General features: G+C 39.2%; 3 protein-coding genes across 5 annotated transcripts in view; all 3 read left to right on the top strand.

The window, feature by feature from the left end:
• The first annotated feature begins 2862 nt into the window (after positions 1–2862).
• LOC130910684 (progranulin-like) lies at positions 2863–8560 on the top strand. Its single transcript, XM_057828182.1, has 4 exons — positions 2863–3154; positions 3227–3406; positions 5922–6068; positions 8304–8560. The coding sequence occupies exons 1-4, from the start codon at positions 3017–3019 to the stop codon at positions 8403–8405; spliced, it is 567 nt and encodes a 188-aa protein (XP_057684165.1). The 5' UTR covers positions 2863–3016; the 3' UTR covers positions 8406–8560.
• A 135-nt stretch (positions 8561–8695) lies between these two features.
• Positions 8696–15376, top strand: LOC130910682 (protein suppressor of hairy wing-like). 2 transcript variants are annotated; one of them, XM_057828175.1, is made up of 8 exons: positions 8696–8903; positions 9002–9124; positions 9324–9458; positions 9532–9570; positions 12233–12385; positions 12463–12588; positions 12654–12686; positions 12758–15376. In XM_057828175.1, the coding sequence occupies exons 1-8, from the start codon at positions 8696–8698 to the stop codon at positions 13285–13287; spliced, it is 1347 nt and encodes a 448-aa protein (XP_057684158.1). In that variant the 3' UTR covers positions 13288–15376. The 2 variants fall into 2 exon arrangements, with proteins under 2 accessions (XP_057684158.1, XP_057684159.1); XM_057828176.1 differs by having other exon boundaries at positions 9535–9570; positions 12758–15375.
• A 2311-nt stretch (positions 15377–17687) lies between these two features.
• The window catches only part of LOC130910293 (serine/threonine-protein phosphatase 6 regulatory ankyrin repeat subunit A), a 29109-nt gene continuing 21261 nt past the window's right edge, over positions 17688–25535 (top strand). The window contains exon 1 of one of the 2 annotated variants that reach the window (XM_057827456.1): positions 17688–17826. In XM_057827456.1, the coding sequence (XP_057683439.1) occupies positions 17800–17826 (27 nt within the window). In that variant the 5' untranslated portion in view covers positions 17688–17799. Of the gene's footprint in view, positions 17827–21518; positions 22402–25535 lie in introns of those variants that run through there. The other variant, XM_057827455.1, reaches the window with a different exon arrangement.

Raw genomic sequence — 25535 nt, 5'->3', positions numbered from 1 at the left:
TAAAATAATTTAATGTTAAGAGGCCCGAAAAGGAGAATTGAGACCAATTTTAGGAGAACAAATGTCTCTAATTTAATGGCCTATCAATCGATTAATTTGATCAATTAATTGTGGCAGCCCTACACATATGCAAAATGTTAACCGGGATAGGGGGCCAGAACGCCGTTCCGGTGTAAGATTCGGGGCTGGAACGCCGTTCCGGTATACGGTGTTTTTATCCCGAAAATATGACTGCAACTGTCAAAAAGCTATGTTAAGAATCTACCAACATCAGATTTACATAGACAACTGTGAGAAACTAGCTTATAAATGTGCTTGTGTAATCTGGTTCCACCGATATTTATTATTTATTCCACGGACAGCATGGAAGTTTCCCCTGCTGCAGTTATCGGAGTCTGATGATGACGAGTTACATCAATGTGCGCATACACACACTAGCAAAGCAAGCCGCCCTGGACTTAGTTGTCATACTAACGTGTGATCAGCAGAGGTAGTTAGCTCTGATTGGTTCAAAAATCTGCATGTTTTCTGGAACAACCCAAAAAAAAAAAAAAGAACAAGCTTGTTAAATTGTTGCAATATTTATGATTATTTTTGTTCATTTATGTTATTTAACTTATTCATTTCTTTATCATTTAAAAAAAAAAAAGTTTGCGCTATCTTCAAAATTTAGTATATTCCATTTCGCTGTGCATAATATAAGTCATTTGTACTTTGTGAATGTATGTTACTTATATCATTAGTTAAAAAAAAAAAAAGTTAATGTTTAAATTAACTTCAATTTTGATGTGCATCCTATGTTCTTAAGTACCGTAATTTTCGGACTATAAACCGCACCGGACTATAAGCCGCAGCTGTCCTCACTGTATTATGGTATATTTACACCAAAAGATATTAACCGGTACACCTTATTTGACAGCTGCATCATAAGACTGTCATAAGGCAAAGGCAAGGCAAATTTATTTATATGGCACAATTCAACACAAGGCAATTCAAAGTGCTTTACAGGGTGACCCCAAAAAAAGTTTACACTGCCATAATACAATTTAAATGCCATGTTTATTCAGTTTAGAATTAGAATTTAATCACAAATTATACATTATTGTAAAGAACATGTACAGTACACTCTATTTTTCAATGTGTCCTCCCATAAGTGTCACAACAGCCTCCAGGCGCCTGCGGAACGCTTGACAGGTCTTCTTTATGTAGGATGCTGTCATCTTTTCCCAAGATCTAACAATGGACCTCTCCAAGGCTGCCACAGAACTTTGTGGCTTCTTACAGGCACTGTCCTCCACAGTTGCCCATATGCTATAATCCAGGGGATTGAGATTTGGACTCTGGGGTGGCCACATATCACCTTGTCAATCAACTTTTTGGTCCGCACAGATCGGCACTTCCAGACCCAGGTTTTCGTGAGGCTGTTCCAGTATCTTTCAGCTTCATTTTTAACTTTGTAGACTGCACATCTGGATATTCTCTGATTTGCTGCAATCTCAGTAGGTGTCAGACCAGCACGCAGCAATTCAGGTACAGCTAAAGTTTTCTTCATTTTCAGCAGAAGCACAGGAATTGTAGAGACGAGAGATTACCAGCTGCATTGAGTGACATCCTCACCTGTTCCAGAGGTGAGGAGCATAACAGCTAAATGCTGCCTCACCTTGCTTGTTTCTTGTTCTTGGAACATACAGAAGACCGGTTCCAGATGACCTTAGGGGTCTAGATGTTTCGTAGGAAACTAACATTTCAAGCTTGTATTTTGGTCCAAGGTCATTATATTAAGCGTTTTGTAGACAAGCAGTAGTATTTTATCGTCTATCCTTTGAGTCACTGGAAGCCAGTGTAACGATTTCAAAACCGGTGTAATGTGGTTTACCAAATGAACCACAATGAAGCTTTGAACCAATTGACTGCAAAGCTTTATTGCTTCAAGAACCTTCATTTGGCCATCACTGCTCCCTTGGGGAGACAGTCAACCTCTGCTGCCACCTACTGTCAACACTATTTTCGTCCAACATGCCCCCTAACATGCTTTGCAGCGCTAAAGATGTAAATAACATTCAAAATTCATGTTCTGTTCCTATTTATTATTTCTTCACTTACTGTTCCAGTTGTTTCATTAATTGCTGGTTAGGGTATTTGGTAACACTTTATTTGACAGTGGTGCTATAAGACTGTCATAAGACCATCGTAATTATGACATGACACTGCAATGAGCATTAATAAATGCTTATAACAGACGTCATTTTGTGTCATCCAGTAAATTATCTCACTTTTGAATGGATGTAAAAGATCCGAGCTGGACATAAATGGAGTTAGTCACATAATTCACTCATTCATTAATGCTCATGAAAGTGTCATGTCATAATTATGACTGTCTTAGGCAGTCTTATGACGCCGCTGTCAAATAAAGTGTTACCTATATTAACCCAAATAAATCAACAAATAAGCTGCACTGGACTATAAACCGCAGGATATAAAATGATGGGGGAAAAGTAGTGACTTATAGTCCGAAAATTACGAGATGGAGTTTGGGCTTACTGGAGTTTGGGGTTACTGCTGTTTTGCTAACTTATATTTTGCAAATCATTGAAAAAAATTTTGATGTGTTATTGGAATAACTGTGCCAAAAGTGGTTTTCTTTGCATTTCAGTAGTTTTAGGAGGTTTGAGAAAAAAAAAATTCTGTTGTGATTTACCTTATTCACTGCCATTGACATTAATATTGGGCGTCCATCGTCGTCAATGGCAGCCAATGCGGTAAGCAACATGGAAGTGAAACCTCCAAACAAAGTCCACTTAAAGTGTTGTATAGCGCAATCGTGAGTTGTAATCAGAAGTCACATGACCTCGTGGGTGGGATGTAACATTGTCAGGATTCAACAAGGAGAAGTGAGAAGTTTAATCTGACATCAACAGAAGTGCGCTTATACGAATTCAGGAAGCTGTTGGATACAGTAGGTCAACCGCGATTCATATTTGATATTAATCGGTGTTGTAGTTATCGTGAAAGCCAGATGTTTAGGTTTGGCGTGTTGCTCTTCTGTTGGACCTTTGCGTCCTGTACCATCACATGCCCGGACAAAACCACCTGTTCCGATCACACAACCTGCTGCCAAACCGAGCACGGGTACAGCTGCTGTGGCTATCCTAATGTAAGTTTATATTTTCAAATTTTTAATGCATGATGGACTATTTTTCATCTGTTATTCACGGGGTTTCTCCAGGCTGTGTGTTGCCCCGATTTGTCCCACTGCTGCCCTCGAGGATTTCGATGTAACTTGGCGTCCCAGCACTGCGAGAGAGATCCTAACTCATGGACGGACTCTCCGTTTCTGCGAAAAAGTGCTGGGGAACCTCTCGTTATTCCGTTTCGAACAATTTTACATCCGGAAAATGTGGAACAGGTGCGTGAGTGTGCCTACCCACAATACTGAATTTTGATGTGTCTTGACTAAACTCGACCGATATATCGGTGGGACAATACAGTGCCCTCCATAATTATTGGCACCCCTGAAAAAGATGTGGTTTTTAGCTTCTAATATTTTTTTTATTCAAATAATATGGGACCTAAATGGAAAAAAAGAGAAAAATCCAACCTTCAATCCAAGTGCATTTATTCAGTGGGGAAAAAATCCCACATAAAGAAATAATTATTTGACATCAAATAATATGTGTCACAATTATTAGCACCCCTGGTGTTAATACTTTGTACAACCCCCTTTTGCCAACAAAACAGCACCTAATCTCCTATAATGTTTCACAAGCTTGATTTTGTGTCTGGTGAACCATTTCTGTGTAGATTTGGCCATATGTTTAGGGTCATTGTCTTGCTGAAAGACCTAGTGACGACCCATCTTCAGCTTTCGGGCAGAGGGCAACAGATTTTGATTTAAAATGTCCTGGTATTTCAAAGCATTCATGATGCCATGCACCCTAACAAGGTTCCCAGGGCCTTTGGATGCGAAACAGCCCCACAGCATCACTGACCCGCCCCCATACTTCACAGTAGGTATGAGGTGCTTTTCAGCATGCGCATCTTTCGTGGCACGCCAGACCCACTTAGAGTGTTTGTTGCCAAAAAGCTCAATCTTGGTCTCATCTGACCAAAGCACACGATCCCAGTTGAAGCCTGGGACCGTGTCAGTTGAAGCCTGGGACCGTGTGCTTTGGTCAGATGAGACCAAGATTGAGCTTTTTGGCAACAAACACTCAGGGCCGGCCCAGCCTATACGCAGACTATGCAGCTGCCTTGGGCCCCTGACCACTAGGAGGGCCCACGATCTGGCAATTGTTTAATTTATATTCTATTTTGTTTACTACAGTTTGCTTTATTCGACTTTTATGAGTTTTGATACTTGAAAAATAAAAGTTCTTCCTTAACTTCTTTCTTTCCTCTTTTCGAAAAAGGTTTGGCGCTATCTGCTGTTAGTACTGACAATCATTTGGGGTGAGAAGTTTGAAGTATGCAGTGCAACAAAATCTGATTAATATACAAAATATGGACGTATGGCTTGGATTGGATGTATTTGTTTTCACAATACACTGTGACGAAATGGTGGGCCAAAAATATGTGCCTCTTTGCATTATTTTGCTTAGGGCCCCCAAATGGCCCTGCTTAGGGCCCTCAAATGGCCCTGCAAACACTATAAGTGGGTCTTGCGTGCCAAGAAAGATGCGCATGCTGAAAAGCACCTCATACCCACTGTGAAGTATGGGGGTGGGTGAGTGATGCTGTGGGGCTGTTTCGCTTCCAAAGGCCATGGGAACCTTGTTAGGGTGCATGGCATCATTATAGGAGAAGATTAGGTGCTGTTTTGTTGGCAAATGGGGGTTGTACAAAATATTAACACCAGGGGTGCTAATAATTGTGACACACATTATTTGATGTCAAATAATTATTTATTTATGTGGGATTTTTTCCCCACTGAATAAATGCACTTGTATTGAAGGTTGGATTTTTCTCTTTTTTTCCATTAAGGTCCCATATTATTTGAATTTAAAAAAAAAAATATTAAAGGCTAAAAAAACACATCTTAACCAGGGGTGCCAATAATTATGGAGGGCACTGTATATCGGACTGATACATTGACTTTTTTCAGGTTCAGCAAATATAATAATAGTTATGAATGAATATCGGGCCGATATATGGACTGTTTTTCAAGATCAGCCAATATCAGCCGTTATAATAGGATAACTGCTATGGTCACATGGTGATTTTGCACCACCTAGTGGTCAGTGTTACAAAAGGATGTAGATGCAATTGCCTTTCATAATCAACGTGCTTTGAAAAAGTATGCTTACAAAATCGAGTGCTAGCTTGAAAAGCTATCAGCTAACGGTAAACAATTAAGTGAACGTTCGAACAAAAGCTGAATATTATTTCATTTATTTTGCCTGTTTACGCTGTAGCACTTACAAAGGTGATGTATCGCAATACTTTGTAGCCACTCAAGAATCGATATATTGTTTTACCAAGGTACTACTGTTTTTAAAATCTTCCATTAGAATAGTGTCAACATTAGCTCTCGTCTAGCGCTGTCAATGGCACTGAAAGCAGAGCATTCACAGCTAGTCATTTGTAGGTATTTATAGGTCAGCTCCTGTTGATAATAAGGCATTTACAGGTTGCTTCCTGTTAATTTTGAGTCACTTCCTATTCATTTGGGGGACATTCTTCCTTTTCAGTAACCCAAAATCATCAGGAAGTGACCCATAACTGCCCCAAAATCAATGGGAAGTGAACCTTAAATGCCCCAGAATCCATAGGAAGTGATCGGCTTACAAAATCGACTTTGAACATCAGCAACAGTTGGATTTTTTTTTTTTTTTTTTTTTTTTAAACAAATCGGCATTTCAAAATCCCATATTGGTTGACTTCTAGTCCTGACTGATCCACATTTTCTTGTTATGTTGTTCTAGCCTCGTGGACCAGCTGTAGTTAATGGCAGCAATAGCGAACAGGAATTGGGAGTCATTCGTTGCAGTTCAAAGTTCTTCTGCCCGCAGGGCACATCTTGTTGCCAAGGATTATCGTCCGAATCGTGGAATTGCTGTCCTTATCCACTGGTATAGATTCACTATTGACTCTCATGGCCAGAATCGTATTATAAATACGAACGTCAAAGTTTGAGTTTCCATTAGTGTTGCACCGATACCTGTTGGTACCTGCCGATACTGTACACACACACGACACTGCTTAGCAATGTTTGTAACCACCTGGTATTGGGGACAATAAATGAAACTAAATTTTGAGAGTTAAAGTGCTCTTCATAGATGCTAATGCTAATGTCAGTGTTCATAAAACTGCAAATCATGGAGATTTGAAGACACTTAGCACTAGCACAATAAAAAGTCACTTAGGCGCATACATACACTAATTAAAGTTAATCTTCATCAGTGGCTTTCGTAACTGGTGGCCATCTTGGGAAGGGCGGTTGGAAACTAAATCCAACCGCCTACATATTACCTACATAGTACCTACATATTGCGCAGTACAGGTAGTCCCTGGGTTACTATGTATTCAATTTTACAATGCCGGCGTGTCAACTGGCATTTTGTCTCCACTCTTTTTTTTTTTGTTTGTTTGTAACGTAAGCAGTACTTTATTGTACCTCACAGTGTTATTTTTTTTTTTTACTTGACTCTATTATTATGACGTGTTCTGTCCTCAACAATGTTCAATTTGTAAATCATAAGGTGCCGGAACGCAAAGTACATATGACAGCGCAGGGACAACGAGACAGGCACAGGTCCCGGAACATACGCAGAAAATGGTGCTGAAAACAGCAGGCAAATGCCCACTAGCTGTGCTGTGGGACTTACAAGCCTCAATTCCAGATAATATCCATGGTATAAATGTTATGACAACAATTTACAATCATTTAGGCTATACTCTGCACAGCACGGGCAATTGCCCACATAACCACAGGTGGGACTTAGAGTACACAGTCAGCAATTACTTTCTCAACAGGTCTAACTGGTAAAACATTAAAAAAAAAAAATCTGAGATTACAATAAATAACACAAACCCATTCTTTTGGAGTCTCAGCCCCCCCCCCTCCCTTATCTGGCCCAAAAGTTTCTCAACGTCCTAAAAATTGTGCAGCCCAAACCCGAATTTTCCATAAGGGTACTGGCCTGTTGCTTCAGTTGTTGGTGGTCCACCTGGCTGGCTGCTGCGGCGCTAGCCTCCTGCTGCACCCGGTCCTGCCTGTTAGCATGATCGCTGCAGCTGCCCTCATCGCCGGTTGTTGCTTTTCTGACTCGTTTTGAACCATCTTCCTTCTTTTTGAAAAAACAATGAATGCAACTGTCTTTTTGGCATGTTGAAATACCGTTCGGTCCTGGCTGCTTGCTCCCCAGATGCCACAAATTTCCAAAGGTTTTTTCTTTTTAAAACAAAAAAAAAATTATGTCACATGAGAGGTGCCGGATCTGACCAAATAAGTCCCAGAACACAGGGAGGCCAAAATCAAGAGGTGCCTGATCCTGTTCTGGCAGGATTTGGCACAAATTAACACCTGGTCCTTGTTGTTCATCTTGACAGTCAGCAAACAAGGCAATTGTGGTTTTTCAGTCTTTGTACTTACTTCACTTGTGACAATTTGTAAAGCTGTAACACATATATGTACACTTATTTTCAAAACGACACGCATTTCAACAATAAAACACTTGACACAAAGCAATTGGTATTCAAACATCCATCTAGTCTGATCAATATATACATTTAGGAGATTAAATTAGACTAATTGGCCTAACAAGTCTGCTCGCTTAAATGCTATGAATGCTAACGTATTTATAATTCTCATAGAAAATCGCTTACACAAAATTCCACAGACTTTAGCTCTAAACTTAATTCCAAATCCATGCACAAACATATATTAGCTTTAAAAACGTAGTCGTACGTTTGCCAAACCAGAGCGCAGCTGTCCTTTCCATGTCAGAAGAGTCTGCTCCTCAGTCATACAAGGCGACAGTTCAGCCAGTCCCAACGATGCCACCAGAATGCAGTGTATCCTCCAACATTAAAAAAAAATACAATACTTTTGGACTTTTTGGAGAGTTATTTTGAGATTTAGGGGTACTTAAAGGGTTCATTCCGATCACGCGGAAATTCTGGTTACGTATCCAGCATAGGAACAGAACTCCTTCGTAACCCAGGGATTACCTGTATTAGTGTGTTATTTCTTTTCATACTGGATCAGGGCACCTTTTGATACTAGTTTCGGTGCAACAGTATTTTCTATACAGCTTTAATTTGTTGAAAATCTGTTCTAACAACTTGTTACTATTGATTTTTAGGGCGAATGTTGTGCGGATGGTCAGCATTGCTGTGAATATGGATACGCATGCAGCATCAACCCCCTGTCGTGTAGCAGAAAAACCAGTCCATTCAAAACATGAATATATTAATCAAAATGGCTGACGACCCTTTGTTATCTTTTGTTATAATTACTGAATAATTGTGCCTCTGTACAAGTATGTAATACAGTTTGATGATTGGAAAAACAAGTGTGCGTTTTTGTCTTGAGTTTTTCTTTTTTTTTGGTCAACGTCAACAACATATATTTATTATCTATCCGCTATAAACGTAGAAATTCTTTCTTATAAACCGAGCACCCTGCCGCCCACCTCTTGTTTTGAAGGGATTAACGGAAAGTTACGTCACTTCCTCTTTTGGACGGGTTTTCTTCATGAATGGTAGAAAAATGGGACAACTGGAACAGCTAAAAATGTTTATTTCCGAGCGACTTAAGACGGTCGCTTCAGAAATATTAGGCGCCGTTGAGAAGACAGTAACCGAATACGAGAAAGAAGCATGCCGTTTGATGGAAGAAAACAAGCGCCATTGTTCGGTTCTAGATCTTCTCGTTCAAGCTAATAAGTCGCCACGAAAAGAAGGTTGGTTCATCTTATAAAATGATAAATGTACTTTCAGTTTAATACATTAAACAGTGTAACACTTTTAAAGTAAATTATGTATTGTACATTTTGCGCAGCGTCTTTTGTAGTACCGAAACTGTCCAGCGAGAGGCAACATGGGGCCACGGGGCATCTTGGGAGCCAAGAAATGCAACGAAGTAATAGCAGCGAAGCTACTGTCAGCAGCTACATTGATAACGGTAGCTACATTGATTGTTTTTACCGAGTTGAAAAAAGATGTAACAATAGTCAATATCTACCCAAATAAAAATACTTTGTTAAAGTTGAAACAAAAAAAGTACAGACTTTGAAATGTGCTTACAGAATCAAAAACAAATATATAAAGCATTTAAGTACGATTAACATAACTAACATGATTTTTGGTGTTGTGTTTGGCAGCCAGAGTACACGAACAGATCTCTCACAACGTTGTGGAGATACTGCAAACTAAACAAAAGAAAGCTGGAGCTGAAGCTCAGGTTCAAATCATCAAATCTCTGAAAACGGAACCGGATGAGCTCAAAATTCAGCAATGTGAGTAACACAATCCAACAATACTATTTCTGTTGTATAAACATCCAAGTCATTGTATTTTTCTTCTCTCCAGCAGTTCCTGCTTCTGGCCCAGTTTTATCAAGTCCTCCACGTAAGGTTTTAAATCAGGGTTTGTGCGGGTCATTAAAAGTCGTTTAATGAATTTTGTCAAAATTCAGGCCTTAAAAAGCATTAAATTAATCGAGTCGTTAAAAAGTATATAAACTTGACGATTTAAAAAACACTTTTTTTACATTATTAGAGTTGTCCGATATTATCGGCCGATAATATTGTAAAATGATATCGGATAAACTTGACATCCGTTTTTCATCATCTGTTTTGGGCCAATATTAAGGATGGGCGGATCGATACCAAAATATCGATATTTCGATCCAGCGCGTTAAGTTTTAGGTATCGATCTCCAAGCAAAAGTATCGATATTTGGAATAAATATATTTTCTTTGTCTGTTTTTTGGGTATATTTTTGTGCACTTTTTGTACGACTTTTGCCTTCTGCGTTTTACACGCACGTAAGCAGTGCACGCACATAAGCAGAGCACCGGTGTCTGCTCCCGCCCCCATTTACGTCCCTATCATATGTTGATCAGCATGCTTTTCCTCCGCCCCTCTCACGAGGCACCAACACATTCACAACAAACAAACATTTGGAAGCTAGTGGTAGCATGGCTGCTGCATCGAAGACGGATCGTAAAATAAGTCTGGTTTGGACATATTTCATTTTAATAAATAGCAACGAGGCTAAGTGCACAGTTTGTGCCGAAACTGTCAAATATTCTGGTTATACCAAAAGCCTCACGAAACACTTAAGAAACGTGCATCCCGAAGCACACGACGAATTAAATGAAAAACATGCCGCTCAAGCTGAGGAGGACACGAGAAAAGACAAGAGCACGCCGCCGAAGCAAAGCAAAGTACTTTAGAAGGGGCGATTGTGAAAGGCAGGACTTATCCAGGTAACGTACGTAGGTGCTAATAGATAATCAGAGACGATATAAGTATTATTGACTGATGTGAAATATGAAACGATAAATATGGCGTTTTTGTCATCTCACATAAAAAGAACTTTGCAGCACTATTGAATATGCTTTGTAATGGAAAGTTACAGCTGCATCTTGTTTGTGAAAGGTAAAGTTCATACCGCATTATATAAAAAAAGTAAAATGACCATCGTGACATATTCAACAGTGAAGTATTACTGTAACCAAAATGTGAGTCTCCATTTTATTAATTTTTGATACAATGAGGACAAATCAGCCCACATCACATTCCATAGGATAGTCAAGTGAACAACTAGCAAGCAAGTTGGGTATAAGAAATATATGAATTATTACTTAACATTTTAAATACACACATCTCCCCTTTCTGTATTTCTAACATTCGCTATTATTCCTTTTTTTTTTAAACTGCAAGTGACTAATGTTTTTTGGATTTGGTTTTAATTATCTATCATTAGAGGGCGGTAACATGCTACTATTAATTCCTTCTTTAATTAGATTCAAAATATTTAATTTAGGTAGATTAAAATTTGATCAAATACAACGTGTAGCTGGGAAATGTTCTGTGCATATGAATTTAAGGTTCATGTTTAAAGTGTGAGACTGACTAATCAGATTTTGTTGTTGATGGATTGGTTTGTGAGTTTGTAGGGAAACTGCTTTGCTAGTTATTAAAAGCAGCAGTTTTTCCATTGCAATGCATATTTGACACAAAGACTTATTAGTTTTTGAGTGCTTGCTGTTGTTGTACATTAGATATCATCTGAGAACTCTGCAGGGTTGTATATACATATTTATACAGTGTATATATATATATATATATATATATATATATATATATATATATATATATAATATGAACGTCCGGTATCGATATCGGATTGGGATCGCAATATTTGGCCTTGGTATTACTTGGTATCGGATCGAATCCAAAACCACTGGTACCGCCCATCACTAGCCAATATGCATGTAGCCTTCGAAGTGAATGTAGCAGCCTTCTGCCTTTGTTCAAGGGCTGGTCACAGCTTAGCACAGCAGTTACGCTTATTGACCATTAGATGTCTCCAAACTAAGATGCTTGGGATTTGTTATGTGAGCATACAATTTGCATTCATGGGGCAAACATTAATTGAACAAAAAAATGATTGAAAAATAATTAATTACAAAGTCATTACATACCTCGTTCACTGTACTTAAGCTGTGTGTCTTTGTTGTTATTTTGAGCACGAAGCACTGTGTGAGCCATATGTGATATGGCAGTGGGTTAATGGCACTTTGTGCTTGTGCTTGCGCTCGATTAAAAAAAACTGACGTTTGCACTATTTAGATTTCAACAATAAATACTGTATAGTGGTGCATTATAAGCAATTTTTCCATACCTTCAGTTAAAGTTGTTCTCTTATTTTTCACATAATATTTATTGAAAACCTTGAAGTTGTTATATTTATCATTATTAAAATATCCAGTGGTGTATCACAATGCAATTGACAGTAATATGTTAAGCCCACGACAGCATATATCATTATGGGTTTGATATCGGTATGGTATTTTTGGAGTTGGACAATATCGGGATATCAGTTAAAAAGTAATTATCGGACTACTCTACTTAAAATTTGTGTATGAGAAACGATCTGCAGTTGAGCCATGGGCATTAAATTTTTCTTGCCGATACCTGTAGAAACCCTGTAAATTCATGTAGTTATTAGTTGAGACTTGAGAAACTGTCCTTTTTAGTGTTTTCTTTATTTTTATTTCCAGATTTGGAGGGTGCCTTCACCTCCTACAAAGATTTTATCAACTTCGCAATGGGCAGCAAGTGCCCTTTCTGCATGAGGACCGTTCAGGCCACAGAGTTACATTTGGGCAGAAGGCATTATTCCGCTGCTATTCATTATAATGAAAATGGAATCGGTAGGCTATTAGAGATACATATACTTAACCTTACTATTTTGAAAGTCTGATTCGTGTCCAATTTTTTTCTCTATCAGAGAGATTCATCGTACCATGCGCGTGCAAAGAGCTCATCCAAAGCCGAAGTCACTGGCATTGTCCTTACTGCAAAAAGATTTTAACTCGGAGAGTCAACTTTGAGGGACACATCGCTAATAAGCATCGTGAGTAAATTGTACCTCTTCCTTTTTAATGTTATGATTGCTTTACATACATTTTTACCTTGCAGATTATCCAATACGAAACCCAAGCCAAAGGCCAGGTACGACAACTGCCAGTTTTCCAAACTTTATATATTAATAAATGTTTTTTCTTTTGCTTCTTCACATATAGATATTCGTGAAATGGCCATAGTACCAACTTCCGATGCTTGGTCGCAGCAAGATTTACCAACAACGTCACTACTTCCACTTCAAAATGAACAGAACCAATATTTGGGAGCCCACAGCAACCAAGATTCTCCCTTCAATATAGTCTTTGTTGACACTTCTGTTCAACAATTGAATCAAATGGAAATCCCAGCATTAGATTCGACAGATCCTCCATCGAAAAAGAGGAAAACAAAGAAGTCCAAGAGAAAAACATTGAGTTTAAAAGCAAAACGGAATAACACAGAGGTGTATAGATGTCACGTATGTGCAAAAAGTTTTCATTACAGCTACACACTGAGGTCGCACGTGTGGACGCATTTGGGAAACGCGTCCGTTTGTGGGATTTGCGGGAGACAATTAAAGGATGCGGAGAGTTTATTGCCACATTTGGAGAGCCACACGGTGGTAAAGAAATGTGGACTCTGCGGGAAGATGTTTTCTAGTGTGGCCCGCTTGAAAGATCATTGGAGACTTCATACGGGAAACCCTTGAAATGTCATTGTTAAAATGTTAAGTCTTAGAATGTACTGTCTTCGTAGTGCTCTTATGCCTTAAAATAGTTGACATTTTTGTCGTTATGTCTACTCTAGTTAAAAATGTTGGTTGTAAACAGACGTGCCGATTACCTGTTTCATGGTATACCGTGGTATGAAAACGTCAAGGTTTGAAAACCCGCAAAAATTTGCTGTCATACCGTCCCGAAGGTATTAGCTATTTTTTACGTCCCAAGAACACAGGGAGTCAGCTGTGCTACACGATGGCTGGAGGAGGTGAAATTCCTGAACTTTTTCCCTCATCGAAGAAAACAAAATCGCTGGTATGACAATACTTCGGCTACAAAAAAATTACAGACGGCCGCGGCTTAGAGGAGGAAGGCCAACCGACGTGTAAAATATGTTTGCGGAGGGTGGCTGCCGAGGAGGCAATACCTCCAATATGATTTCACATTTATACCAAATTCAAGGTTAGTAAAACATTATCATGAACGTTTTCCACTAGCTACGAGAGTTAACTCCAGCGTGTTTTGTGTGTTTAGCAGTGGTAAAACATATTTTCTCTCAGGCAACTGCGTTGAGGACGAGTGTGTGCATAATGTAAACATGATACGAGTCATACACAGGTGCTTTTTATGGAAAATAATTCAATAATTTTTGTTCTGATGGTAATCATGTTGAGCTGTGGCCGTGGGTTTAGGCCAGTGCTTCTCAATTATTATCTGTTAAGCGCCCCACAGGAAGACGTAAACTTTCTGCGCTCCCCCAACTCTCTGCCACCACTATAAATATACTGTAGTATCATTTGTATATAATATTATTATAACTACACCTCTGCATAACATTGTGTTCTTTTTAATATTAAAAGAAAAAAAGTAATATAGATCAACTTCCATTAAAGTGTTAAAAAACAAAAAAAACATACCGTAAAAATACGCTCGACACATTTTTTTGACGGTTTGATACTGAAAATGAAAATTGAATAAAATCAATAAATGGTAATAAATTCAAATTGATCAGCAACATTAACTCATTAGGATATTATGCCAAACAATTAGACCGAAAAAACAAAAACCTAATAGAACAAAAACGACAGTGTCATTGGACGGAGGGACAATTTCTATTTTTGCTGCAGGCAGTATCAGCTCCTTTGCGATGGTGTGGGGTTATTTTGCGCTGAGCAACTAAGTATGCCAATTTATATGATGCTGACAGTGCTTGCTGGTTTACTTATGTAACACTGACTAAGCGGGAGAATTGTTGGCAATATTCGGCGCGTTTTCACTGAAAAAAAAAATTCCTGCTTTCCGCTGCGAACATTTTTAGACAAAGTAAACAGACTGGTCTTTCCTCGTCCCCCACTGTACTTAAAGCTAAAATGTCGTCATATTTCCTTTTCTTAGCGTTTCATATGTCCGGTGCTCCTTGCTGTGTGCTCGTGTTTGGTTCAAAGATACTGCTTACACGATAAAAATGAAAGCGGCACTGCCACCCACTGAGTGGATGTGCAATTACACTTTACTCTAGTACGGCAAAAAAGTATGTTCCCCAAGGTCACATGCGCCACCCCCAGCATTGGGGGGCCCGCCCCACTATTTGAGAAGTACTGGTTTAGGCGCACCTAAAGTACTGTATTATAATACTGTAGTATTATTTAGAATATTTCAGTTTTTTTCTGTTATTCTTTTTTTTTTTATAATTTAACATACTTCTGATTCAATTTGCTAATATGTTTTGAGAAATAAAAATCATGTTCAATGCGGAAAAACAGTGTATTCTTTTTAACCCAGATATCCCAAAGTAACAGATATTAGAGCTGTAATTTCAATACCGTGATATTTTGGCTTAAGGTTATCATACCTTCAGAATCTCATACCGGCTCATGCCTAGTTGTAAATAATTTTTACCTCCGCCAGTAGGTGAAACCTAAGAGGAGGTTGGGTTCAGTATGTGTATGTTTGTGTTTAGAATCATTTAAGAATGAATAAAGGGATTATTATCAACCTTGTAGGATGTTCTTTATATGAATTGTCAAAGATGACAGATGTCAATAAAGGAATTTCACAACTTGATAACCTGTTAGCCTACCGTAATTTTCAGACTATAAGCCGCTAGTTTTTCCCCATTTTGAATCCTGCAGTTTATCGTCCAATGCGGCTTATTTGTTGATTTCTTTGGGTTAATAGGTACACTTTCTTTGACAGCAACGTCATAAGACTGTCATAATTGTGACATAACAGTAACATGGGCAATAATGACATTTTGAATTATGTCACTAACTCCATTTATGTCCAGCTCGGCTCTTTATATCCGTTCAAAACAGATAATTTACCAGATGACACAAAATGACATATCATAAACATTCATTAATGCTCATGGCAGTGTATTTTCATAATTATGATAGTTTGTTGACAGTCTTACGGCGCCACTATCAAATAAGGTGTTACCAAATACAATAGCTAGCAATTAATTAAACATGGAACAGTAACTGAACAAAAATTAGCACAGAACGTGTGATTGTTATTTACATCTGTTGCGCTGCAATGCATGTTAGGAGGCATGTTGGTTGACAACAGTGTTGACAGCAGTTGGCAGCAGAGGTTGACTGTCTCCCCCGTTGGAGCAGTGATGGCCAAATGAAGCTTCTTGAAGCAATGGAGCTTTGCAGCCAATTGGTTCTAAGCTTCATGGTGTTTCATTTGATCTTATGATGCCGCTGTCAAATATCGTGTTATCGGTTGATATCTTTTGGTGTAAATATCCCATAATACAGTGAGGACAGCTGTGGCTTATAGTCCAGTGCGGTTTTTCTATGAATAAATGCTGTTTTCCTGTAAAATATGGTGGGTCGCGGCTTATAGTCAGGTGCGCCTTATAGTCCGAAAATTACGGTATTTAACATAAATTTGCAGGGTAGGTGATATGATAAGAAGAGTCAAATATCACAGAGGTCAAATATAGTAATGCTTTGAATTTGACTGCTTAGGCAGATGTCTGCTCAGAGAGCTTATTTAGTTATGGCGGAAAACGCTCAGGTGACATGGAAGTTCTGCTGTGAGACCCCCAATTTGGCCAAATTTCAAAATTGTCCTATATGCATGTGTGATAAATCATTGGAAAGCTTGAAATATCTTTTTCTGGGGAAAGAAAAATTTTGAACTGGAGGGCTTTTTTTTTTTTTTTTTCCAAACAGCAAAACACTAACTGGAGGTGAGAGCATAATTTAAGACACCATGATTTTAATGAGATATTTTTGCGTATGTACCTCTTTTCGATCCAAAAACATCATGTAGCATGTATCACCGAGTGTCAAGACACAGCTGTGAATGGCCACAGCCGGATTTTGGGGGGATTTTATGGTTGAAACATGGTAATGTAAAAAGGGTCGCGATGCAGAAATCACAGACATCAAGGAGTGGTTGAGATTTTCGTAGATTTACCCTTTTAAACTTTTTTTTTTTCCAATTTTTCTTGGTTTGGATCGATTATTTATCATCTAAAATATTGGGAGGAAATGCGACAATAACAGAAAAATACAATTAAGTGATAGTTATGAGGTAGATATCTGTGACCTATTTACAGACAGGGTTACAGGCTTTTTTTTCATTGTTACGTAATTTAAAAGTTTCAAATATGCTGGTGAATAATTTTTTTAAGTCTTTTTTTTTTTTTTACTAAATATTAGCCATCATTTAATGATTCTAAGCTAACAATGACAGACATTTCGAATAATAATATAATTACCTTCTTTTTATGGCTGGGTTGAAACAAAAGCGGTTGCGCGACGTCTGTAAACGAGGGTCTCCAGGGTAAAACGGCCAAATTAAAAATTCGGGGGCTCAATGCGCCATGAATCTGCTATTGCAGCGTATAGACATATTGTTCTATCAAACACAACAGTTCTTTTGGTTTAATATACAGCAGTTTATTTTAAAGAGGGGTGCAAGGGCAGAAACGGCTTTTTCAGCTTTCGCTTTTTTATCTACTTATTCATTTGGACAGCGATAAATGTCCAATCTATTTGAACTTGAAGGTTTCAGCCACTCCCAGTTCATCTGGATTCGACGTCTATCGCTGTCAATGGCACTGGAACATGACCATTGGCAGTACATTAAAAATAAAGGTGTACTATATACTAGTATTACTTTTTAGTTTAATTTTGGGTTGGCTGTATGGCAGTTATTAGTCGCAATGATTTTATGCAATTAATCACAATTAAATTGTTTTTTTAACGACACGATGAAATCCAGAGGGTCTTCAGATTTACAGTTTTTGATTGTAAAAATAAAATAAATATAAAAAATTGTGCTTGTAAATAGCTTTGATAAGTAATAATTGCTATTTTATTTGAATTTTCCATCCATTTGTGGACTTGTGGTCGTTCCGTGGCAGGAAGGAAGTTGGGGGGCGTGTATGGGGGGGTCTTCGGTGTTCATTGACAATTTCCCCCCGGTTCGTTTTGAGCCAGTACCGGGCAGATTTCCTACCTCCCTTCCCCATAACAAGGATTATGGCTGTACTGAAGATACAAGATCAGGTAATGTCACATTTTTTGTTGCTTTTTTGATACTGTCAACATGCTTAGTCGGACTTTACTTCCAAGTTCTGAGCTCCTAGCTTGAATTGATACATTGCTCGCCTGAGCTAAACTGTTTTGTGGAGTCATTCATCTAATAACGTCATATATTTGCCCGTGATTAGTATTAATGTGTTTTTATAGTAGACTTTTAGCTGTTGTCTGACACGAATGCTAGCTTGAAAAGCTATCAGCTAACGGTAAACAATTCAGTGAACGTTCGAACAAAAAGATAATAGTTATATAATAATTATTTAATGTATTCTGCCTGTTGCATTGTAACACTTATAAAAATGTTTTTTACTGAACCAATCTGTTGGTTATTTAGCATGCTGAGGCGTTGTTGTGTCGTTGGTGCCTTTGTTTGCAAACCGCTGGAATAGCGGCCAGCTAACCAGTTAGCGGCTATTAAATTGTTTTACCATAAACAAATTTTAAAAAATAAAAAAAAAAACATAGTGAAGATAAAATGTCGTGTTTTTGAAGAGTCTAACCACAATAGTTTCTTTTTTTTTTAATCTTTTTTTTTTTTGTGGGAGTTGGTCACCAGTTAACAATGGAAGTACAAGTTTCGTAGATACTTGAGTACTTTTTTTCAGGTATTTTACTAGAGTTTGAATTCTTCAGACGTTTAACAATAGTTTCGAGCTATGAGGTTAAATTATGCAAGTTCACATAGAAGAGTTGCTCCAATTTTAATTCTTTGATGCTTCCTCCAGACATCTGTTTAGTATCCCAAAGGCAAGAGTATGTGACTAATTTCCCCATCTTCATTTTGCATTGTTCTCTGCAGCATTTACTAACAGAAAACCGGACACAGAGCTGGAAATAGACATTTGAAAGGACAGGAACCGACTTTGGGGAGCAAATCTGTTATAGTTTGATTACATTTGTCCTCTAGAGGGAGACATGTATCTTTGTCCCTAGAAGACCCTCAGGAGAAGGATGGAGAGACGATTTGGTATTTCTCATGGTTTTTCTAAGCTGCAGGAGTGATGTGTTTATAATGGCAGGAAGCCAGAGAGCCTCCCAAAGTAAAATCTTGTTTGCGTTAGTACACAATTGTATTTACTCTAAGGTTTGTTCATTCTTAGTGACAATCTGTGGGCTTGTTGCATTTGTGTTTCCCAAACTGCGGTTTCAACAATTCTCAGCTGGTTGAATTTTGCAATCAGATTTTTTAAATTATCTTTGCGGTAACCCTTAGTAGAGCAGATAATGAAACAATCGTTGAAAACGTGACACAATCATGACATATTGTACCGGCCAAAAATGTCAACTTCAAGCATTTATTTTAAAACACATAAATGTATGAAGGGTGAATATAAAGTACTGTGTGTACTGTGAATATTTTGGTACCAAGTACATGTCTGTCTATTACGCGTCTTGGGATACAGCATTTATCGATACTAATACAGACTAAGTGCTAAAGGATAGACATAGCCACCAATGCATTTACTGTTGTTTTGTTAAGCAAATATTTATCAACAACTCAAAGCATTAGTTTTAAAACTCATTAAAAGGTAAATATAAAGTTGTGTACTGTGAATATTTTGGTACGAAGTACATATCTGTCTATTATAGGGCTGCAGCTACCGATTATTTTAATAGTTGATTAACCCTATCAACTAGTTAGTTCGAATAATGAAGATATCGGATTAGGAACATTTAATGAGATGCAGAATAAATTTTAGGAGACGTAAAACAAAGGCTTGCTAAGATTGCGTTGTCAAAAGGGCGTTAAATGCGAATACAAAATATAATTCCACAGTGTTTCTTCAAACTATGCAGAATTGTACTTTCATTTAAAGATAATAAAAATATCTGAGTTAAGCCTCAAACGGTCTTAAAAAAATTAATAAATGAAGAACTGAGTACAACAAAAGAACAATTGGCTAACTAGCACGGCAAAAGTCCACTAATTTAAATGTTATAAAATGATAACAAATTGTTCAAACACATATTCCCATAAAAAATACCTATAAACTAAATTACGAATGCGAAAAAAAAAAAAAAAAAACATTAGCTCTAACAAAAACTTACCTTATGTTGGTCTAAACAGGGAGCAGCTGAATTCAGGCATGTTAGATGAGTTATGTCATATTCACTGTTGCCTCTAGAGGGCAGTGTATCCACCCAAATCAATATGCAAAGACTTTCAAAACAAATGTCTTATGACAGTCTTATAGTGCCACTTTCAAATAAAGTGTTACCAAATACCATAACGAGCAATTAATGAAACAACTGGAACAGTAACTGAAGAAATTATTAGCACAGAACATGAATGTTGATTGTTATTTACATCTGTAGCGCTGCAATGCATGCTAAGAGGCATGTTGGACGAAAACGACATTGACAGCAGGTGGCAGCAGAGTTTGTCGGTCTCCCCCAAGGGAGCAGTGATGGCCAATGAAGCTTCTTGAAGCAATGAAGCATTGCAATCAATTGGTTCAAAGCTTCGTGGTGGTTCATTCAAAAGTGAGATAATTTCCGGGGTGACACAAAATGATATGTCATAAGCATTCATTAATGGTCATGGCAGAGTCGTGTCATAATTATGATGGTCTTATGACAGTCTTATAGCGTCACTGTCAAATAAAGTGTTACCAAATACCATAACTAGCAATTAATGAAACAACTGGAACAGTAACTGAAGAAATAATAAGCACAGAACATGAATGTTGATTGTTATTTACATCTGTAGCGCTGCACTGCAGGCTAAGAGGCATGTTGGACGAAAAAGACGTTTACAGCAGAGGTTGTCGGTCTCCCCCAAGGGAGCAGCAATGGCCAAATGAAGCCTCTTGAAGCATTGCAATCAATTGGTTCAAAGCTTTATGGTGGTTCATTCAAAAGTGAGATAATTTGCCGGGTGACACAAAATGACATCTGTCATAAGCAATTGTTAATGCTCATGGCAGAGTCGTGTCATAATTATGATGGTCTTATGACAGTCTTATAGCACCACTGTCAAATAAAGTGTGACCAAATACCATAACTAGCAATTAATGAAACAACTTGAACAGTTACTGAAGAAATAATTACCACAGAACATACATTTTGATTGTCATTTACATCTGTAGCGCTGCAATGCATGCTAGGAGGCACGTTGGATGAAAACAGTGTTGACAGCCGGTGGCAGCAGAGGTTGACTGTCAAGGGACGGCAAAGAAGCAGTGATGGCCAAATGAAGCGTTTTGAGGCAATGACACTTTGAACCAATTGACTGCAAAGCTTCATGGTGGTTCATTTGGTCTTATGACAGTCTTATGATGCTGCTGTCAAATAAAGTGTTACCAATTAATATCTTTTGGTGTAAATATCCCATAATACAGTGAGGACAGCGGCAGCTTATAGTCTGATGCGGCTTATCTATGAAGAACTGCCGTTTTCGTGTTAAATTTGGTGGTTAGCGGCTTAGTCCGAAAATTACGGTATTATCAATCTTCTCCCCAAACATTCCCATCGTCCAAATTTTTTTGCACTTGTTCACCTATTTATTTACTAGTGCCGAAGGGTGAGTCTATTCCACCCACTCATCATAATTTGGGCTTCCTCTGTTTGTCTCATCTGCGCTCCCTTAGAGTTAATGGGCTTGTGTGGCTTGGCAGGGTTGCTCTTTTCAGGATGTGTGTTGAATATGAGGCAGCGTGACGCACGCAGACAACAACACGCACAGACTGGTCTTGTTAGGCGCCCTCGCGGTCTCCAAACAGAGCCCGTTTGTTCCACTTTCATAATGAGGTGACTTTTGAAGCCATGCCGCTTATAATACACACCAGAAAAAGGAATACCAGGACACAACTGTAGTATTTAATGCTACTTACGCTAATGCTACACCTGGGAATTTTGTTAAGATGGATTTGGAGGCTAACTTTGTCATTAATGTTGTGATTTCATGACCTATGTAGAGCTCTACACCACCCTACACCCTCTTTGGTGCCTCCCTCACACCCCCCTCGGTGTCCTCTCAGGAAAGAGCTAGCTTCAGCAGTCTGGCTGAAAGGCGCAATGCATCCCCACACATGCGCCGGTGCTCTTTTGTGAGGACATCCGCACAACGGCAGTGAGCTACGACCCGCACGCGCCTTAGTGACGGCCTCTCATTCTGCCGCATGCCTCCCGCCGACATCATTACGCAGAGGAATTCCCTGCTGCCTCCGCCGCTTGTGTTTACAGCAGTACAGAGCGAGGAAGGAGAGGAGGCGTGTTGCAGAGCTCCAGGAGTGCTTGGATTTGACGTCAAGATGCGCACGGGTTGTATTCGAGGAAGTGTTTATGGGATTTGTTGGTGACCCCCGGGGTCCCTGTTGGGCGCAGAGTGAAAAGTGTGTTTTTTGGGAGAGAAGGGACCGTTTTATTGGCATCCGCCTCTTCCCGATGCGGTCGGAGCGGGCAAGTCGTGTTTGTATCGTGGTGCTGGAGGAGGTGGAGGAGGACGAACCTTCCTTTTCACCTCCGCCTCCGAGGCCCAAATCGACCCCAGACCACAGATCACATTATGTCCCGAGAAGGGCTGCTGCCCTGGAGGACAAGGTGAGATGGCGTCTTCTTTATTGAGGTCTTTGATTTGCTGAATTTGTGAATGAAAACATTTCCAGTACACTAACGTGTTATGCCTGTCACCAAGTTGAAACGTGACGTCAGTTATGTAAGTAGTCACTATGCTAATTTTAGCAGCAATTTAATGAATGAGACAAACGGTGGTTTGGTGGGATTAAACCAAAGCCGTAGTAGTTCTAAACTTGGTGTTGAAACAGTGCGATGTGGCTTGAATGCACTTTGAAGTATGTTCTTTTAACTTTGACTGTGATGGACGAAACAGATCTCTAAAAATGAACTGTTTTTTACATTGACCACACAGTGACTATAGAATATACTGCGTATAACATGGAAACTAAGGAACTTCATTACCAACTTTCTTGCTGTTTTAACTGCTTTAATGTTTTTAATGTTTTTGTGTAAATTAGTTTTTGTATTTTTTAATTGCGTTTCTGTGGCGCGCCGCACAGCCTAAACCAGACATGTCAAAGTGCGGCCCGGGGGCCAAATGCGGCCCGTGGTCAAATTTCATCCGGCCCCCAGCCTGTGTCATAAAATCTATAATGTCTGGCCCGCACACAGACCTAATAAATTGGTCAGCAGTACTGCTACCAGCATATGAAGTAGCTTACACACTAAATGCTGCTCCTCATTTACCCACTAAAAGGCAGCAGCACTCTAAACAACATTACCCTGCGTGACCCCTTACTCCCAATTTTCTAAAATAGCGACAATCAACAAAAGAAAAAAAAGAAAGTTGACTGTGATGGCCTATGCTTCAAGGATAGGTGGAAATTGGACTATTTCTTCACTAAAATACGCAAAAACTGTGTCTGCCTCATTTGCAAAGAGACAGTCGCTGTTTTGAAAGAGTTCGATGTGAGGCAATATTACTAAACAAGACACGCTGACATGTACGACAAGGTTACAGGGAAGATACGTCACGAGAAATTGAAGCAACTTAAAGCTAGTTTAATTTTACAGCAGCAGTATTTCGCAAGAGCCCAAGATATGAAAGAGAACGCCACAAAGGCTAGTTGCAAGATTTTGTGGAAATTATTAATTAAAAAAAATAATAATAATAAAGCAAATGTGACACAGAATGGCTTGCTAAAATTTGCATAAATATATTGTTCTACTTAAAGGATGTCAGCCAAGGTCGGCCCCCCACATTTTTACCACACCGATTCTGGCCCCCTTTGCAAAAAGTTTGGACACCCCTGGCCTAAACTGTTTGACCGACAGTCACCGTTCAAATTAGGGATGTCCCGATCCAGGTTTTTGCACTTCCGATCCGATACCGATATTGTTTTGCATTTCTGATCCGATTCTGATACTGGCTGATACCGATACCGGCCTATCTTACTTAGCTGTCAGACTCATGTTGAAAAGGGTTTTAGTACTCATGATAATAACTAGCCAGCAGAATTAGGTGAGTTTGAATAACACACAATGGTTGGTAACAAGAAACTGACCTGTTTATTCAGTGATAAACACAAAACATTAAAAATAACAAACAGAAATGGCATATTCAGTCAGTAAAACGCGCAAATAATATTGGAAACGGTCTTTAAAAAGCAAAACACACAAACAACCTCAGAGGAAAATAAACTATTAACAGCATGCGTTCTCTCAGTGCAAATAATACTATTTTAAACCAAAAATGGCTTCTACTCCCCAATCTTCTCCACACTTTGTTGCTCCAGCTCTACGTTATTCTGGTTCTGGAGACTGTAATGCTAGTGTGCTGAAGGTGTGCCATAAAATGCGGACCGGATTTTAGGGAAACCAAAGCAAAAACTGGAATGAATTATGCAAATCGGTGCACTGAAAAACCCGGACCGTACTTTATAAAACTGGATCGGAATTTTCCGTGTCGGCCGATCCAATACCGATGCACATTTTTTTGCGCATTTGTCGATCCGATCCAAATATCGGATCGGGACAACCCCAGTTCAAATACCAAAATGACTGGAATTTTTGCGGGATGTTTTTTTCTTTTTAGCGAACAGGAAGGGGTTATGGGGGAACAGAAAAAAAGGAGAGAGAGACAGAAGAAGCACAACAACAAGAAATGCATTGAACGCCTACGCTAATTATGATTATGTTGGTGCTATGGTTAGCTAGTTTAGGGGGGGGGGGGGGGGTTTGAGAGATAAGTGATTGGAAGGGATGGAGTGAACACAAATCATCTATTTGGTCTAGAAGCCAGTATTTGTGTGAATCCCTTGTGAGTGTGAGCATTCTGGCATCCTATTCTATGCTGTCTCTTTGCTAATCCTGACACCGAGGTTTTTTTTTTTTCCCATGTGAGTGTGTCTAATTTCACCTAGTCATGCATGAATTCCCACCTAACATGTGGTAGTCCCAAAGACGAGTGGAGGTGCCGCGTGGGTGCTGCCCCAGGGCCATGGCCCTTCCCCAGCCAATCAGGAAGGGAGGGGGCGAGCTAGCGCAGCCCATCCCTCCTCCTGCAGCCTGGGAAAGGGGCCATTGTAATCCCCCAGGGATCCAGGGTGGCCAGCGGTGCCCCCATCAACCGGATGCATAAGAGGACGCACCACCATCCCCACCCTGTCCTTGTCCTCCAATTTTCGACCAAATCACATAATTTACACATAAAAAATTCCAGGACAGTAATGGGCATAAAAGTTGTTTACAGAATTTGCCAAAGACTTACGGTTCCCCCAAAATTCGCCAAAAACTGTCCCATTGATTTCTAATGCGATAACATTGACAGCCATGTACGTCCAAATTTCCCATTCATTTTCAATGGAAGGAAAACGTAGGTACTTGTGATTTTTGACCATCTACCATGACAGCTCATTGACATTCAACTGGCGCCCGAGTAAGTCGACGCCATTGACAGCCATGCACGTCCATTCCATTGACGGCCATGTACGTCCAAATTTCCCATTCATTCAATGGCAGAAAAACCTGTGGGGTTGGGATTTTTGACCAAAAACGTAGCATTACAGCCCTTTGACATTCAATTTGCACTTGTGTAAGTCCATGCCATTGACAGCCATGCAATGGGACGTTTCCCTGAAATGTCTCCAAATAATCAGGAGAATATAGATCAACAGGACGTGTCCCCGAAATGTTCCCAAATCAATGAGAAGTGACCT

Source organism: Corythoichthys intestinalis, chromosome 22 (genome assembly GCF_030265065.1).
Source record: "Corythoichthys intestinalis isolate RoL2023-P3 chromosome 22, ASM3026506v1, whole genome shotgun sequence".
Lineage (NCBI taxonomy): Eukaryota > Metazoa > Chordata > Actinopteri > Syngnathiformes > Syngnathidae > Corythoichthys > Corythoichthys intestinalis.
This window is presented reverse-complemented; position numbering and strand designations above follow the sequence as displayed.

Coding starts and splice junctions, on each gene's coding strand:
- LOC130910684 (XM_057828182.1), top strand. CDS start 3,017: ATGTTTAGGTTTGGCGTGTTGCTCTTCTGTTGGACCTTTGCGTCCTGT. Junction 3,407..5,921: donor ATCCGGAAAATGTGGAACAG/GTGCGTGAGTGT, acceptor ATGTTGTTCTAG/CCTCGTGGACCAGCTGTAGT. Junction 6,069..8,303: donor ATTGCTGTCCTTATCCACTG/GTATAGATTCAC, acceptor ATTGATTTTTAG/GGCGAATGTTGTGCGGATGG.
- LOC130910682 (XM_057828175.1), top strand. CDS start 8,696: ATGAATGGTAGAAAAATGGGACAACTGGAACAGCTAAAAATGTTTATT. Junction 9,125..9,323: donor CAGCAGCTACATTGATAACG/GTAGCTACATTG, acceptor TGTGTTTGGCAG/CCAGAGTACACGAACAGATC. Junction 9,571..12,232: donor AGTTTTATCAAGTCCTCCAC/GTAAGGTTTTAA, acceptor TTTTATTTCCAG/ATTTGGAGGGTGCCTTCACC.